This window comes from Bison bison, unplaced genomic scaffold (assembly GCF_000754665.1).
Source record: "Bison bison bison isolate TAMUID 2011002044 unplaced genomic scaffold, Bison_UMD1.0 scf7180017864516, whole genome shotgun sequence".
Classification (NCBI taxonomy): domain Eukaryota; kingdom Metazoa; phylum Chordata; class Mammalia; order Artiodactyla; family Bovidae; genus Bison; species Bison bison.
Genome location: NW_011495069.1, coordinates 8,826,299 through 8,839,115, shown reverse-complemented (window position 1 = coordinate 8,839,115; position 12,817 = coordinate 8,826,299). Strand labels below are relative to the sequence as shown.

General features: G+C 43.9%; 1 protein-coding gene across 3 annotated transcripts in view; it reads right to left on the bottom strand.

Annotated features, from left to right (window-relative positions):
- DHDDS (dehydrodolichyl diphosphate synthase) overlaps positions 1-12,817 on the bottom strand; it is a 38,727-nt gene that overhangs the window by 4,674 nt on the left and 21,236 nt on the right. For all 3 annotated transcript variants that reach the window (XM_010830104.1, XM_010830105.1, XM_010830106.1), the window contains 2 exons: positions 8,327-8,441; positions 6,029-6,136 (listed from right to left, as the gene is read on the bottom strand). In XM_010830104.1, the coding sequence (XP_010828406.1) occupies positions 6,029-6,136; positions 8,327-8,441 (223 nt within the window). The remainder of the gene's footprint in view (positions 1-6,028; positions 6,137-8,326; positions 8,442-12,817) is intronic.

The window sequence follows — 12,817 nt, the reverse complement described above, 5'->3', positions numbered from 1 at the left end:
AGTGGGTTGCCATTTCCTTCTCCAATGCATGAAAGTGAAAGTGAAGTCGCTCAGTTGTGTCCAACTGTTAGTGACCCCATAGACTGCAGCCTACCAGGCTCCTCAGTCCATGGGATTGTCCAGGCAAGAGTACTGGAGTGGGGTGTCATTGCCTTCTCCATTTAACCAATGGGAAAGAGTCAGATAAAGGTAGAGTGTATGGGGGAGGAGAATATTAGGCAGGGGAATAATGGGCAGACTCATGAAATCAGAGAGGGTGATTAGGCCAGTGAGTCTGCCTGGAACATTGGGGTCTGAGAAGTTTCTGTTCCAAGAATGTCCTCACCTCACTAAGCCTATTTCTTCATCTGCAAAATGAGGATGATAACATCCATTTCATTGGGTGGTTTGAAGAAAAAGGAGATAATGAATGCCCAATCTGGTGCCTGGCTATTAACAGGTAGCTATTCTTCTGTCACCACTGCTTGAGACTAGGTAGGCAAAGTTCTAGCCAAACAGAAAGGACGAGGCCAGCCAGCCACAGAGGCAGGAGATGTGGAGCTGGTTAAAATTGCTCTGGCTTTTTCCAAATGGCAGCCCGAGACTGAGTGTTGAGAAGAAAGGTGGCAGTCGGGCAGAGTCTGGACCCTAATTTGCCAGGAATCAGCAATTCACTGTTAGGATGACAGAGTCAGGGGAGAGCAGAAAGCCCATCAGCTCTATACTTCTCCTGTACAGACAATGACGCCATGCTAGGGAGGGACTTGGCCTAAGTCACACAGTGAGTTAAAGTTCCCTTGGTTTCCACTAAGGTGACTTCTTGAAAGATCTATAGGACATGTGTTGTGTGCCTCTGGATAAGCTGTACTTTCTAGGGGTGGAGTGGGGAACCAGTGACCTGCATCTGGATGCCTCTGTGCAACCAGATGGTCTGGATCTACTACCCCGCCTCAAAGGTGTTCCAAGTTCTTCTCAGGTACTCAGCCTCTGAAAATCTAGGCTAATGGAGGTCCTAATGGTCAACTTCTCTCTCCCTGACCATACTGTCTACTCTCCCTGTATAAGGAGCAATTGGGGGAGGGCGTTAATAATTACCATAGATACTTCTTATACAGACCTTCTGTGGTCTTGGTGTAAGGGCTTCATGGAGCTCATTTTGAGAAATGGGACTCTAAACTATCAATATAAACCTCTCCTGGGCATTAAGACTCTCTGCTCTTGTTCTCTCTTCAGCAGAATTAGGGAACCAGATGTAATGGCCCCTCCACAGTACATAAATCCTCAGGTCCACTGACTTCACTAGGGCATGGAAAGAGGATACAGGTCTTGGGCTTCAAAACATTCACCAGCTAATAAGTCCTCTCTTGAGTCCCCATCTCCCCAGGTTGGTAGCAAGTGGGATGCATTTCGGAGGGCTGAGACAGCACCTCCTGCTGGTAACATGATATTCTGACGAGCACCCAGAGTCTCTGTGCCAAGGGAACTGTCCTAGGGACGGGATGAGCAGGGTGCTAAGTGTCTGTGGATTTTCTGGAGACAGATGAAGTCTAATGAAGAGCCCAGAGACAAACATGATGAACTATACTGACCACCAGTCTCTGAAAATGAACTCTGTTCCACCACTGCACTCAGTTCTCTTGGTGTATTAGTTCACTGAAGGCTGATCACAAACTTGTGAGGCAGGTATTATCATTACTTCTCTCATTTTACAGATGAGAAAAGTGATTCTCTGAAGGGTTAAGTAATTGCCTAGTCAGTCACATAGCCAGTAGGAAGCACTATGATTCAAAGTCAGGAATGTCTGAGATAACAGCTGAAGTTTTCTAACTTCTCTTGAGGAGAAGACATTGACTACCTTTAGAGTACTAGAAATAAAATGGTTGATTGATCCAGCCTAGTATTTAACCTCTGACAGATGCATCAAAGGAAGTTTAGTGGGAACCTGTATCTTCTCCCTCTACATCATTACAGATCAGGTGGACCACACTATTACTCCTCATCGCTGAGAAAAGATCCCCGGGGACCTACCATCCATGCAGCTTGTAACTGAGAATCAGTGGCTCTGTACTGCTGCCCAACCCTTCCCCACCCTGATTTTCTCTGTCCTACTGTGTCATCGTCAAGATTGCTTCCCTTTGCTAGACCCCATTCTCTAAGATGAAGGGTGACCACCTGGAAACTTTCACGATCCCTTCAGATACCAGGATCTAGCTTCCAACAATTTGTAGCTGAGTCTCTGCTTCCATTAGCATCCAGCACCTGCCCTCATCCCAGTGAGCTAGGTCAAGAACCCAGCTCCCTACCTTGGCTTCCTGCAGGGCATCAGGACATACTGGGCTGGGCTTAGAGACGGAGAAGCTCAAACTGAACAATAAGAATTTGTGAGATGGGGCAAGAACACAGATGTGGAGGCAGAAAACCAAAGGGGATGAGAATAAGGAACTGAACAATCCAATTTGGTGAGGATACAGAACACATACAAGGCGGATATCAGAAAGATCAGCTCTCTAGTCTGACAGCATACTGGCCAGGATGTTTAGTCTGGACTATACTGCTAATGCTTCTGCTGAGGTGCTAAGATTTCTAGAAACAGTATGAATGCTCCTGGGCAGAGGAAATCTGGCCAAAACCCCCATGGGGTCTGCTGAGAAAGAGTTCAGGACAGTCAATATCTGTTATTACTTTGGTCTCCTCACTCTAAAAATGGAGGCAATTAAGAGTAGTATATACCTTACAGAACTACGTAGAATCAAGTAAAAGGATGCCTGACACGTGGTAAGAACTCAATAAATGTCTGGAATTATGATTCTTAGGTATCAAATGAAACTCTTAAAGGTTGTCCTTAAACATGTTCCACCCCATTCTAGAAAACAGCAGAACCATCCACTCAACTGCCCAGGCCAAAACCTAAATGTTTTGGTTCCTAGTAACATTAATATTCATGCTCATTGGTTTTCTCCTACAAGAGGCATGAAAGAATTTCAGAATTACATCATTAACATTACCACTGATAAACCTCTTCAGTGATGTTTAAGTTTGCTTTCCAGTTTGTATTATTCTTAGAATATATACTGCTGAAGATGTATAATCAGAGAACTATGTTCAGGTAACTTGAATTAATCCCTTTCTCTGAAGGTTGTATTATCAACTTAGTTTCATTTGTTTCTGTTTTAAGGTTTGTTTTTCCTCCATCTCAGTCCACTCAGCCCTTCCCTTCTCTGCAGCCGCCACCCCACCTCGAGGCCACATCCTCCCACCTGGACAACTCTAGGAATTTGATCTCTGACTCCTGCCCTGTGAAAATCCTGAGTGAATTATACAAAATGTAAATTAGATCCTGCCATTCCCTCTGATCAGAAGTCTTCAGATGTGTCCCCATAGCCTACAAGGCCATGAATGATCAGAGGCCTGACTCCTACCCAGCTTCATCTCACATCCTTCTTCATGCATGCTGGCCTCTTTGTTCTTCTAAGACCTAAACTATATAACTGTAGCATCCTTCCACTTCCTGCTCCCTCTACAGAGAATAATCCTTCTCCCTTAGATTTTTACATGTCTGCTACTTCTCATCTTTAATATCATGGCTTATCAAGACCTTCCTTGACTGCTCCACTCAGCACCTCTTGCTTGCTTCCTTCCTTTCTAGGACAACACTCTGTTTCTTCACTGCCTTATTGCATATATTTGTTTACTTATTATCTGTCTCCTCAAGTAAAAATATAATCTCCATGAAGGTAGGGATCTTGTCTGGCCAATTAACTGCTTCAATCTCTTGTGTGGAATACTGACATAGTGTCTGACTCAGACCAGGTGCTCGGTAACAGACATGTATAGAATGAGACATTTGCTGTGGCCACCTGATGCAAGAGCTGAGTCATTGGAAAAGACCCTGATGCTGGGAAAGGTTGAAGGCGGGAGAAGAAGGGGACGACAGAGGATGAGATGGTTGGATGGCATCACCGACTCAATGGACATGAGTTTGAGTAAACTCCAGGAGTTGGTGATGGACAGGGAGGCCTGACATGCTGCGGTTCATGGAGTCGCAAAGAGTCGGACACGACTGAGCGACTGAACTGTATTGAACTGAACGGAATGAGTGCAACTTGAGGTAATTCCTCTGATAGCCATGTGGGAAAGTATCTGAGAAATCTGAATTACTAAAAGACTTCTGAGCTTCCTAATTAGAGACAGTAATGTGAAAGTCACTCAGTCGTGCCTGATTCTTTGTGACCCCATGGACTGTAGCCTGCCAGGCTCCACTGTCCATGGAATTCTCCAGGCCAGAATACTGGAGTGGGCAGCCGTTCCCTTCTCCAGGGATCTTCCCAACCCAGGGACTGAACACAGGTCTCCCACGCTGAAGGTAGATTCTTTACCATCTGAGCACCAGGGAAGCCCAGAGACAAGAATAGCCATACACAAAAGCTCGTACACCAAGATCCTCTGGGCTTCATGAAAGGCCAGTTTACTCTTTCTTTACAGATATAATTCTAACAAGCTTGGTTGACTGGTTTTCTTACCTGTAGCTCATTTAAAACTGGAAACAGGAAGAGAAGGGAAGAAGAAATGCTGTCAAAATTAGCCACTGACCATAAACAAGAAATCCTAAAGTCAAGTATTTGCAGACTTAGAGTCTGCAGACTTAGAGTCAAGTATTCTAGCTTAGAGAAAGAATCCCATCTTTCAAGGCCATCCTGGACAATGAAGTGCTTCAAGATGGGATCACTACCATCACTATCAGCATCAGTAGAATGTGATTATTCTGATCATCATAATTATTAGCAAGTGCCTAATACACAGTAGGTGTCAATGAATTACACACAGGACATGTTTCAGAAAGTTCTCTATCAAAAAAGGATAAAGAAGTTTTAGTTCTTAAAGGGAGATTTGGTCATGTGGAAAAACTGATATTCATTCCTCACTGACAGTGGATAATTGAGACTTTGCTGTTTTTCCTTTCAATTGAACTCAACTTCCTCTTTCAGTTTCCTCATATTCTGAGCCTAAATGATCAGGCACATAATCTCACTGACTTATTCCAGGAGTTCTGGACTTGGGATTCAGGGAAAGATTTCACGAGTTATGTGAACCTCCAGAAGTAGTTTACGTGCTTCAGTGATTCGTGCAATTCTATGCAAGATGCCATGTGTTAGAGTGACCTTTGCAGTTTTTCTAGGGAGATGGTCTATGACTTTCATCAGTTTCTCCAAGGAGTCCCCGATGCCAGGGGGACTGAGAAGCCCCGACTTATATCTTTATTTCCTCCTGGCCATTAACTCTCCAGACTCAAGAAGCATCACCAGCTTTGGGCTTAAAATTCTGTGACTTTGAGACAGTTACCGTATCCCTCTGTTTCCATATCTGAACAATGAGGACACCAAAGCTGCTGGATTGTTGGAAGGGTTAAATATGAAAACACCAAAGTGCCTTAGCAGACCCTCAATAAGTTAGCTGCCACCAGCATACACATTGTCATTATGATGAAGAGTCCTAATCAGATATAGGTGAATCTCCCTCCTAATGAAACCTGTTTCAAGATCTAGTGATCAAAACCGAAAGCATAACTTCAAGTACTGGTAGAACACAGCTTTATACAATGGGAAGATAGTGCTATTTTGTTTTTAATCCCTCTGGAAGAGTCTTGGATGTTGCATACTTCCACTTCTACAATCTTTTGTTAGGCTAATTCCTTCAGTGAATAATGGCCATTCTCTCTGAGAAGCATTTCCTGAGTTTCCACAGTGAAAAGATTAAAGACTTGTAACTTGAATCTCAGTTCGGTCTTTTATTGGTTCTGTGTCCTTAACTAAATAATTTTGATTTACTCATTTGCACAAGTGGGGCTGTTGGGTTCTTGGGAACATTAAATGAGACGGTGATATACACTGTTCACAGTGCCTGACACACAGTAAATACTCGGTAAGTGGTAGCTACTCATCATTATCATTAACATGCCAGTAGCAAGTGCCTGACATATACAGTCATGGGGGTCAATCAATGCTAATATTTTCTTCCATCCCATCCAGTCAGGCCAGCCATGAACTCTTACCTGAAGCATGCTATGGTTCATCTGGAACTGCAGGATGGCCTCACAGAGGTTCCAAAACGTGTATTCTGGCCACAGAACAGGCTGGAACACCAGGCAGGAGTGGGAGGTCTGGGAAAGGTGGGGAAGGAAGAGAGTTTGGTTTAGTAACGTGTCACTGGAACATATCCCTAGTCAGGTTCCAAAGAAGGAGCAGGCTGATCATGTCCAGAGATGAGGTGGCCCAGGCATCCTGAGCTGCAGCTGCTGTTGCCAGCCCGGATCCACTCACTGATGGGGGAAGGGTCATCTGAGGCAGTAAGGTCACCTGCCTGTAGCAAGGCAGAACTAAAGCGAGGCGAGATCAACATTTCCACCAGGAGTTTTCTAAGAGCCAATTTTAGGACTATGAAATAACATCTGGATTATGTTATTGGCTCTTGGCCCTCAGAGGTCATCTCAGAGACACAGTGTCTGATAAAAGTTAGCAATGAATAAATGGTAGCTGCCATTGTTATTTTTAAGTAGCAGAGTATGGCACAATGGTTAAGAGCATGGGCTCTGGGGCCAGACTGCCTGGCTTTGAATTCTGGCTCCACCATTTACCATCTATCTGACCTGAGGCAAGTTACTTAACTTCTCTGGGTATATAAGAGTATCTTGTATTATAAGGTACTATAAAAATTTAATAAGATAACATACATAAAACAAAGCACAGAGCTGAGTGAACTTTTAACAATCATTACTGATTTTGGAACATTCTTGACAGTCACTGTTGAGACCTTTAGTGGAAAGGAATTCAGTGCCTAAAGGGGGATATGTTAGCTGTCAAAGAGCTCATTAAGCTAAACCAGTGTCACCTTCCCTGGAACTCCTACCAAGGTCTAAGGTCTTCTCTCTGGAACAACTTTCTTTTCCAAAGTGACATTTTTCACATATTGGAAGGCCAGGTTACAGCTGCCTGTTATCTGCTCCCAAGGTTGTAATGACTTGTTCAGTTTGTCCTTGCTAACAAACTGTAAGTTTTAAGACAGTAGGGATTATTTCTAACTTGCTGCTGCTGCTAAGTCGCTTCAGTCGTGTCCGACTCTGTGCGACCCCATAAACAGCAGCCCACCAGGCTCCCCCGTCCCTGGGATTCTCCAGGCAAGAACACTGCAGTGGGTTGCCATTTCCTTCTCCAATGCATGAAACTGAAAAGTGAAAGGGAAGTCTCTCAATCATGTCCAACTATTCGCGACCCCATGGACTGCAGCCTACCAGGCTCCTCCGTCCATGGGATTTTCCAGGCAAGAGTACTGCAGTGGGGTGCCATTACCTTCTCCAATTTCTAACTTGGTCACTGCCATATTCCCAGCACCAAGGAGGAACTCAATTTTTTTTTCCCCTCAAGAGAATAAACTATTTTCCAGACCATCATCCTTCACTTATGCCTTAGAGGACATGAGTCTCAGATTCCTGGCCATCTTCTGGTTGGCCTCTTCTGCTAAGTCCTCTAGTTTACCAGTGCAATCTCTTAAAACTCAGTGCCCAGATGTAAATTCTTCTGACATCATCTGACCAACAGAGTGGGCCATAAAACCATAAGCTGCATGTTACACTTCTTTAGTATAGCCAAAGACTAAAAGTATCTTCAGTAGCTGAATCTTGTTAGTTTGCTTTTGAGACTACGGGCCATTAAAATTTCTGGAATTTACCATGTGAATTGTTTCCAACTCATGTCTCTCCCTCCAGCCTCTCCTTGAACAAGATTTTCTCCAGCCATGTGCTACCCAGGGGCAAAGCGAACAGATGATGGAGATTCTCAAGCAAAGACAAACTTATTTGAGTATGAGCTTTCAGATGACGACCCACACTGGGATAACTGAGCTGAGAGGCAATGGCAGGCCCCAAAGAAAGAGTCTGCATATAGTTTATATCCCTTGTGGACTGTGCTTGTGTAAATGCAGCCCTTTATTCTGAAAGAGAGAAATCAGTAAATTCAAGGCAAGGTTCCAGCCTAGAGGTGCAGGTTACATGGCAGGTCACCAAGGCAGGAGCTTGTGCTCAGGACATAAGGCAGAAGTCCAGTTCCTTGAACAGAGGCACAAGTAAAGCTTCCACTACAGCAGGATGGCTTTGATTTTTCCTCTGGGCATTCCAGGCAGCAAGAACCACACAGACTCAAAAAGCCAGGGGTGGATGAGGAAGGGATAACAAATGTTACCAGGCGCAGCCTGCAGACAGTACTCTGGATTTTAGCTCCCCCTCCAATCTGTTCTGCGGGTGCAGTCACAGTTTTCAGTTCTGACACAAACAGAATAGTGGCTGGAAATGACCTACCTGCCAGAGGAGGAAGTCGCTGAGCCTCACTTCCCCAGAAGTCCGTATCAAGATGTCAGGGTGAGGAGAGTGGTTGGTATAGAGGCACTTATCGAGCAGAGACTCAGAGACATCGCTAAGGTGAGTGAGGAAGAGACAAAGATAAGCACATATCTCCTCTTGAATTACTCTCACGATGAACTTCCTTACATAAAGCTTCCCAGTTTGTAGGACGCCATCAAATACATTACTTCTACCTGGCATGCAGAAGGCCCTCAATAAATGCTTGATAAATTAAAGAATGATTTTAATTTTCACAACTACATAAGATATTTCTATCCTTACTTTTTAGATAAGGAAACTGAAGCTCAGAGAAGATGAAAATTTCACCCAAAGTAATTTAGTTGCAGGCCTAAAATAGATGTACCCATCAGAGCATGTGTTGTCCTTCATGTAAAACATCTTTTTTTAAAAAATGCATACACCACGGACTTCCCGGGTGGTCCAGTGACTAAGACTCCATGCTCTCAATGCAGGGGGCTCAGGTTTAATCCCTGGTCAGGGAACTAGATGCTACATGCCGAAACTAAAGATCCCGCATGCCACACCTAAGACCCTGCATAGCCAAATGTTAGGTTGGAACAAAAGTACTTGCAGTTTTGGATGGTGAATTTTAAATCATTAAAACTAGGATCAATACATTTTTATTAATCAAAATAGGAACCATTACAATCAACATATTTTTGCCAATGAGAAATAAGTTTGTTTATTCCTGTAGCATAAAAATCCGTGCTTCAGGATTCGAAGCATTTTCTGGAAAGCATTTTCTGCCTCCTGCTAGCTGTGGAAGCATTTTCCCTGCAAAAAGTTGTTGAGATGATTGAACAAGTGGTTAATTGGTTGGCGAGAGGTGAGGTGAATATGGCAGATGAGGCAAAACTTTGTAGCCCAAGTCGTTCAACTTTTGAAGCATTGGTTGTGTGATAGGTGGTCGGGCATGGCTGTGGAGAAGAAATGGGGAAGAAATGGACCCTTTCTGTTGACCAATGCTGGTTGCAGGAGTTACAGTCATTGGTGCATCCCATCGATTTGCTGAGCATGCTTCTCAGATGTAACGGTTTCACTGGGATTCAGAAAGCTGTAGTGGGCCAGACACCATCGAACAGTGACCAGGACCTTCCTCTGGTGCAGGTCTGCCTTTGGGAAGTACTCTGCCACTTCCTGGTCCAATTACTGAGCTAGTTGTCGCCGGCTGTCATATAAAATCATTTCTCGTTGTATGTCACAATCCGATCAAGAAATGGCTTGTCGCTTCCTGAGCATTCTGTGAGGAGCGTTGGGCCTGAGATGGGTGTGTTTAATCAGTCCCGGTTCTTTCTCACTACTTGAGACTCACCAGGGAGAAATATGAGTGGGCAAGTGGCATCAAAATTGGGACCTACAAATCAAGATTGCTCCCAGGTGGATGAACCTGTGGTTGACCAGCAGCCCAATGTTGAGCAACCTCAACAAGAGGAACCGCCAGCTGAGATTCAGGATATCACACCTAGAAAGGAGGAAGTACATGGAGAGGATCCAGTGAATCGTGATGAAGAAGAGGAGAAGGATCCCTTTGAAGATTCTGGCCTGGAAGCTGATCTCCAGCAATTGGCTGAGGCAAAGACTGGGGGTGAAGGTGGAGATGGTCCTGATGTCAGGGAGGAGTTTGCATCAAATATAGAGCCTGTTGAAATGCCAGAAGCAGGTGAAGGGCAGCCATTTGCTTGAAAGAAGATAAACTGAAACCATCTATGCTGTTCTTATGTTGTGTATTTGACTGTTAAAGTTCTGTCAATAAAGTTTCATTTTCTAATTGCAAAAAAAAAAAAAAGAAAGAAATGGCTTGTTGTGGTTGGGCAGAATTAAGAGAAGATGGCACTTCAAAACAATAATTGTTTTGATTTTCAGTCAGTATACGAGGCACCCAGTTATCAAGCTTTTTTACCTTTCCAACTTGCTTCAAATGTTGAATTACCATAGAATGGTTGATGTTGGGTTCTTTAGCAACTTCTTGTGTAGTCTGAGGAGGATCAGCTTCGATGACTGTTCTTAACTGGTCGTTGTCAGCGTCCAGTGGCCGGCCACTGAGCACCTCATCTTCAAGGCTCTGCCTCCCTTGTGAGGCGTTCTGCACCACTATTGCACTGTGCATTTGTTGGCAGCTCCTGGGCCAAATGCGCTGTGGGTGTTGCCAGTTGTCTCCGCTACTTTACAACCCATTTTGAACTCAAATAAAAAAACTGCTTGAATTTGCTTTTTGTCTAACATCATTTCTATAGTCTAAAATAAATATAAACAGCAAAAAAAAAAAAAAACCAGCAATAATGTCATTAGCAAAAAACCATAAAGCTAGAAATGTGCATTAAAATGATGTATAACATAACCATATTTGAGAATATATTCCAATATCAAACAGCAAAGTTCAACAATGCAAAACTGCAATTTTTTTTTTACTTTTGCACCAACCTAATAAATATTTTTTTAAAAATAAAATGCATATACCCTAGGACCTTGCAATTTGATTAAATACTATGCCACTGTTTTTAATACAGATAAACCTAAGTGCACTGATTTGGAAAGATGTCTAAGACGTAACATTAAATGAAAAAAAGGAAGTTTCAGAAAAAAATAGTGTGGAAAACACACACAGAAACCCTCACGCTTGTGAATACATATAAACATAGATACATGCAAACAAAATCTAAAAAGGCATACACCATACTATTAACGGTGATTATTTCTGGAAGGTTGGATAAGAAGGAAAGACTATCTTTTTTTACTTTATATACTTTGGCTATGGTTTGAATTTATTATAGATAGAAATTTTAAAACCTTAAATTTAAGTCCTATGGACAGTGAAACACTGCAAAAAATCCACATAGGATATGAAAACCAGCAAAATGATCGGCCCTCTTATATTTGATAAGAGCTACTTTTCCAAGCAGACACTCAGAAAGGAGATGGAATGAAGGAAGAATGGGGACTGGGAGTAATTATCTTAAGGTAAACTTTTCTGTCCAGTGAAAGAGGGTATTTGCAAGACTGGTGTCTGGTGGTTCTAGGAATGCTGTTTACCTATCCTACCAAGCACCAAGAGGCAGAATTTAGAATCTCCAAGTGGTAAGAGTTGCATCTCGGGAAGAGGTTAGAAGACAAAATTTCTTGGTGGGAACATTCTTCTGGGAGTGTAGTCAAAAAAAGCAGAAAGGCTTCCCTGGTGGCTCAGGGCTAAAGAATCTGCCTGCCAATGCAGGAGACACGGGTTTGATCCCTGATCTGGGAAGATCCCACATGCCACAGAGCAACTAAGCCCATGTGCCACAACTACTGAGCCTGTGCTCTAGAGCCCCCCGTTCCACAAGAAAAGCCACCACACTGAGAAGCCCACGCATTACAACCAGAGAGCAGCCCCCGCTCTCCAAAACTAATGAAAAGCCTATGCAGCAACAAAGAGCCAAAAACAAATAAATAAAATTATTAAAAAAAAAAAAAAAGGCAGAGCAATCTGGGCTGAGTATTCAGAACAAGGATTTACACTTACTAGTTGTGTGTCTTTCAGTAAGTCCATCTCTCAGTCATCATTTTGCAAACCACAGCTTTATGTTCTATACCATCATTTGAGAAATAATATTCACTTATGTCTGGGCAATAGGAAGGGCTCTGGTTCAGATTTCCCTGATAATCTGAGTCTTGGCTGTGCTGGGTCTTCAGTGCTGCTCACGGGCTCTCTTCAGTTGTGGCAAGCGGGGGCCACTCTCTAGTTGTGGTGTGCAGGCGTCTCGCTGCAGAGGCTTCTGGTGTTGCAGAGGATGGGCTCTAGGCCTGTGGGCATCAGTAGCTGACGCACTTAGGCTCAGTGGTTTTGACACAGGGGCTTAGCTGCCCTGGGGCATGTGGGATCTTCCCCGACCAGGGATCAAACCTGTGTCCCCTGCATTGGCAGGTGGATTCTTAACCACTGGACCACCAGAGAAGCCCCCGAGTCTTGTCTTGACAGCATGATTTTAATTTTCTCATTAAGAATGTGAAACATGGGAACTCCCTGGTGGTCTGAAAGTGAAAGTCACTCAGTTGTGTCCAACTCTTTGTAATCCCATGGACTATACAGTCCATGGAATTCTCTAGGCCAGAATACTGGAGTGGGTGACCTTTTCCTTCTCCGGGGGATCTTCCGAACCAGGGATCAAACCCAGGTCTCCCACATTGCAGGAGGATTCTTTACCAACTGAGCCACAAGGAAAGCCCAAGAATACTGGAGTGGGTAGTCGATCCCTTCTCCAGCAGATCTTCCCAACCCAGGAACCGAACCGGGGTCTCCTGCATTGCAAGAGGATCCTTTACCAACTGAGCTATCAGGGAGCCCCCCCTGGTGGTCTAGTGGTTAGGACTCAGCCCTTTTACTGCTGTGGGCAGGGTTCAATCCCTGGTTGGGGAACTGAGATTCTACACGCTGTGTGCTGTGGCCAAAATTAA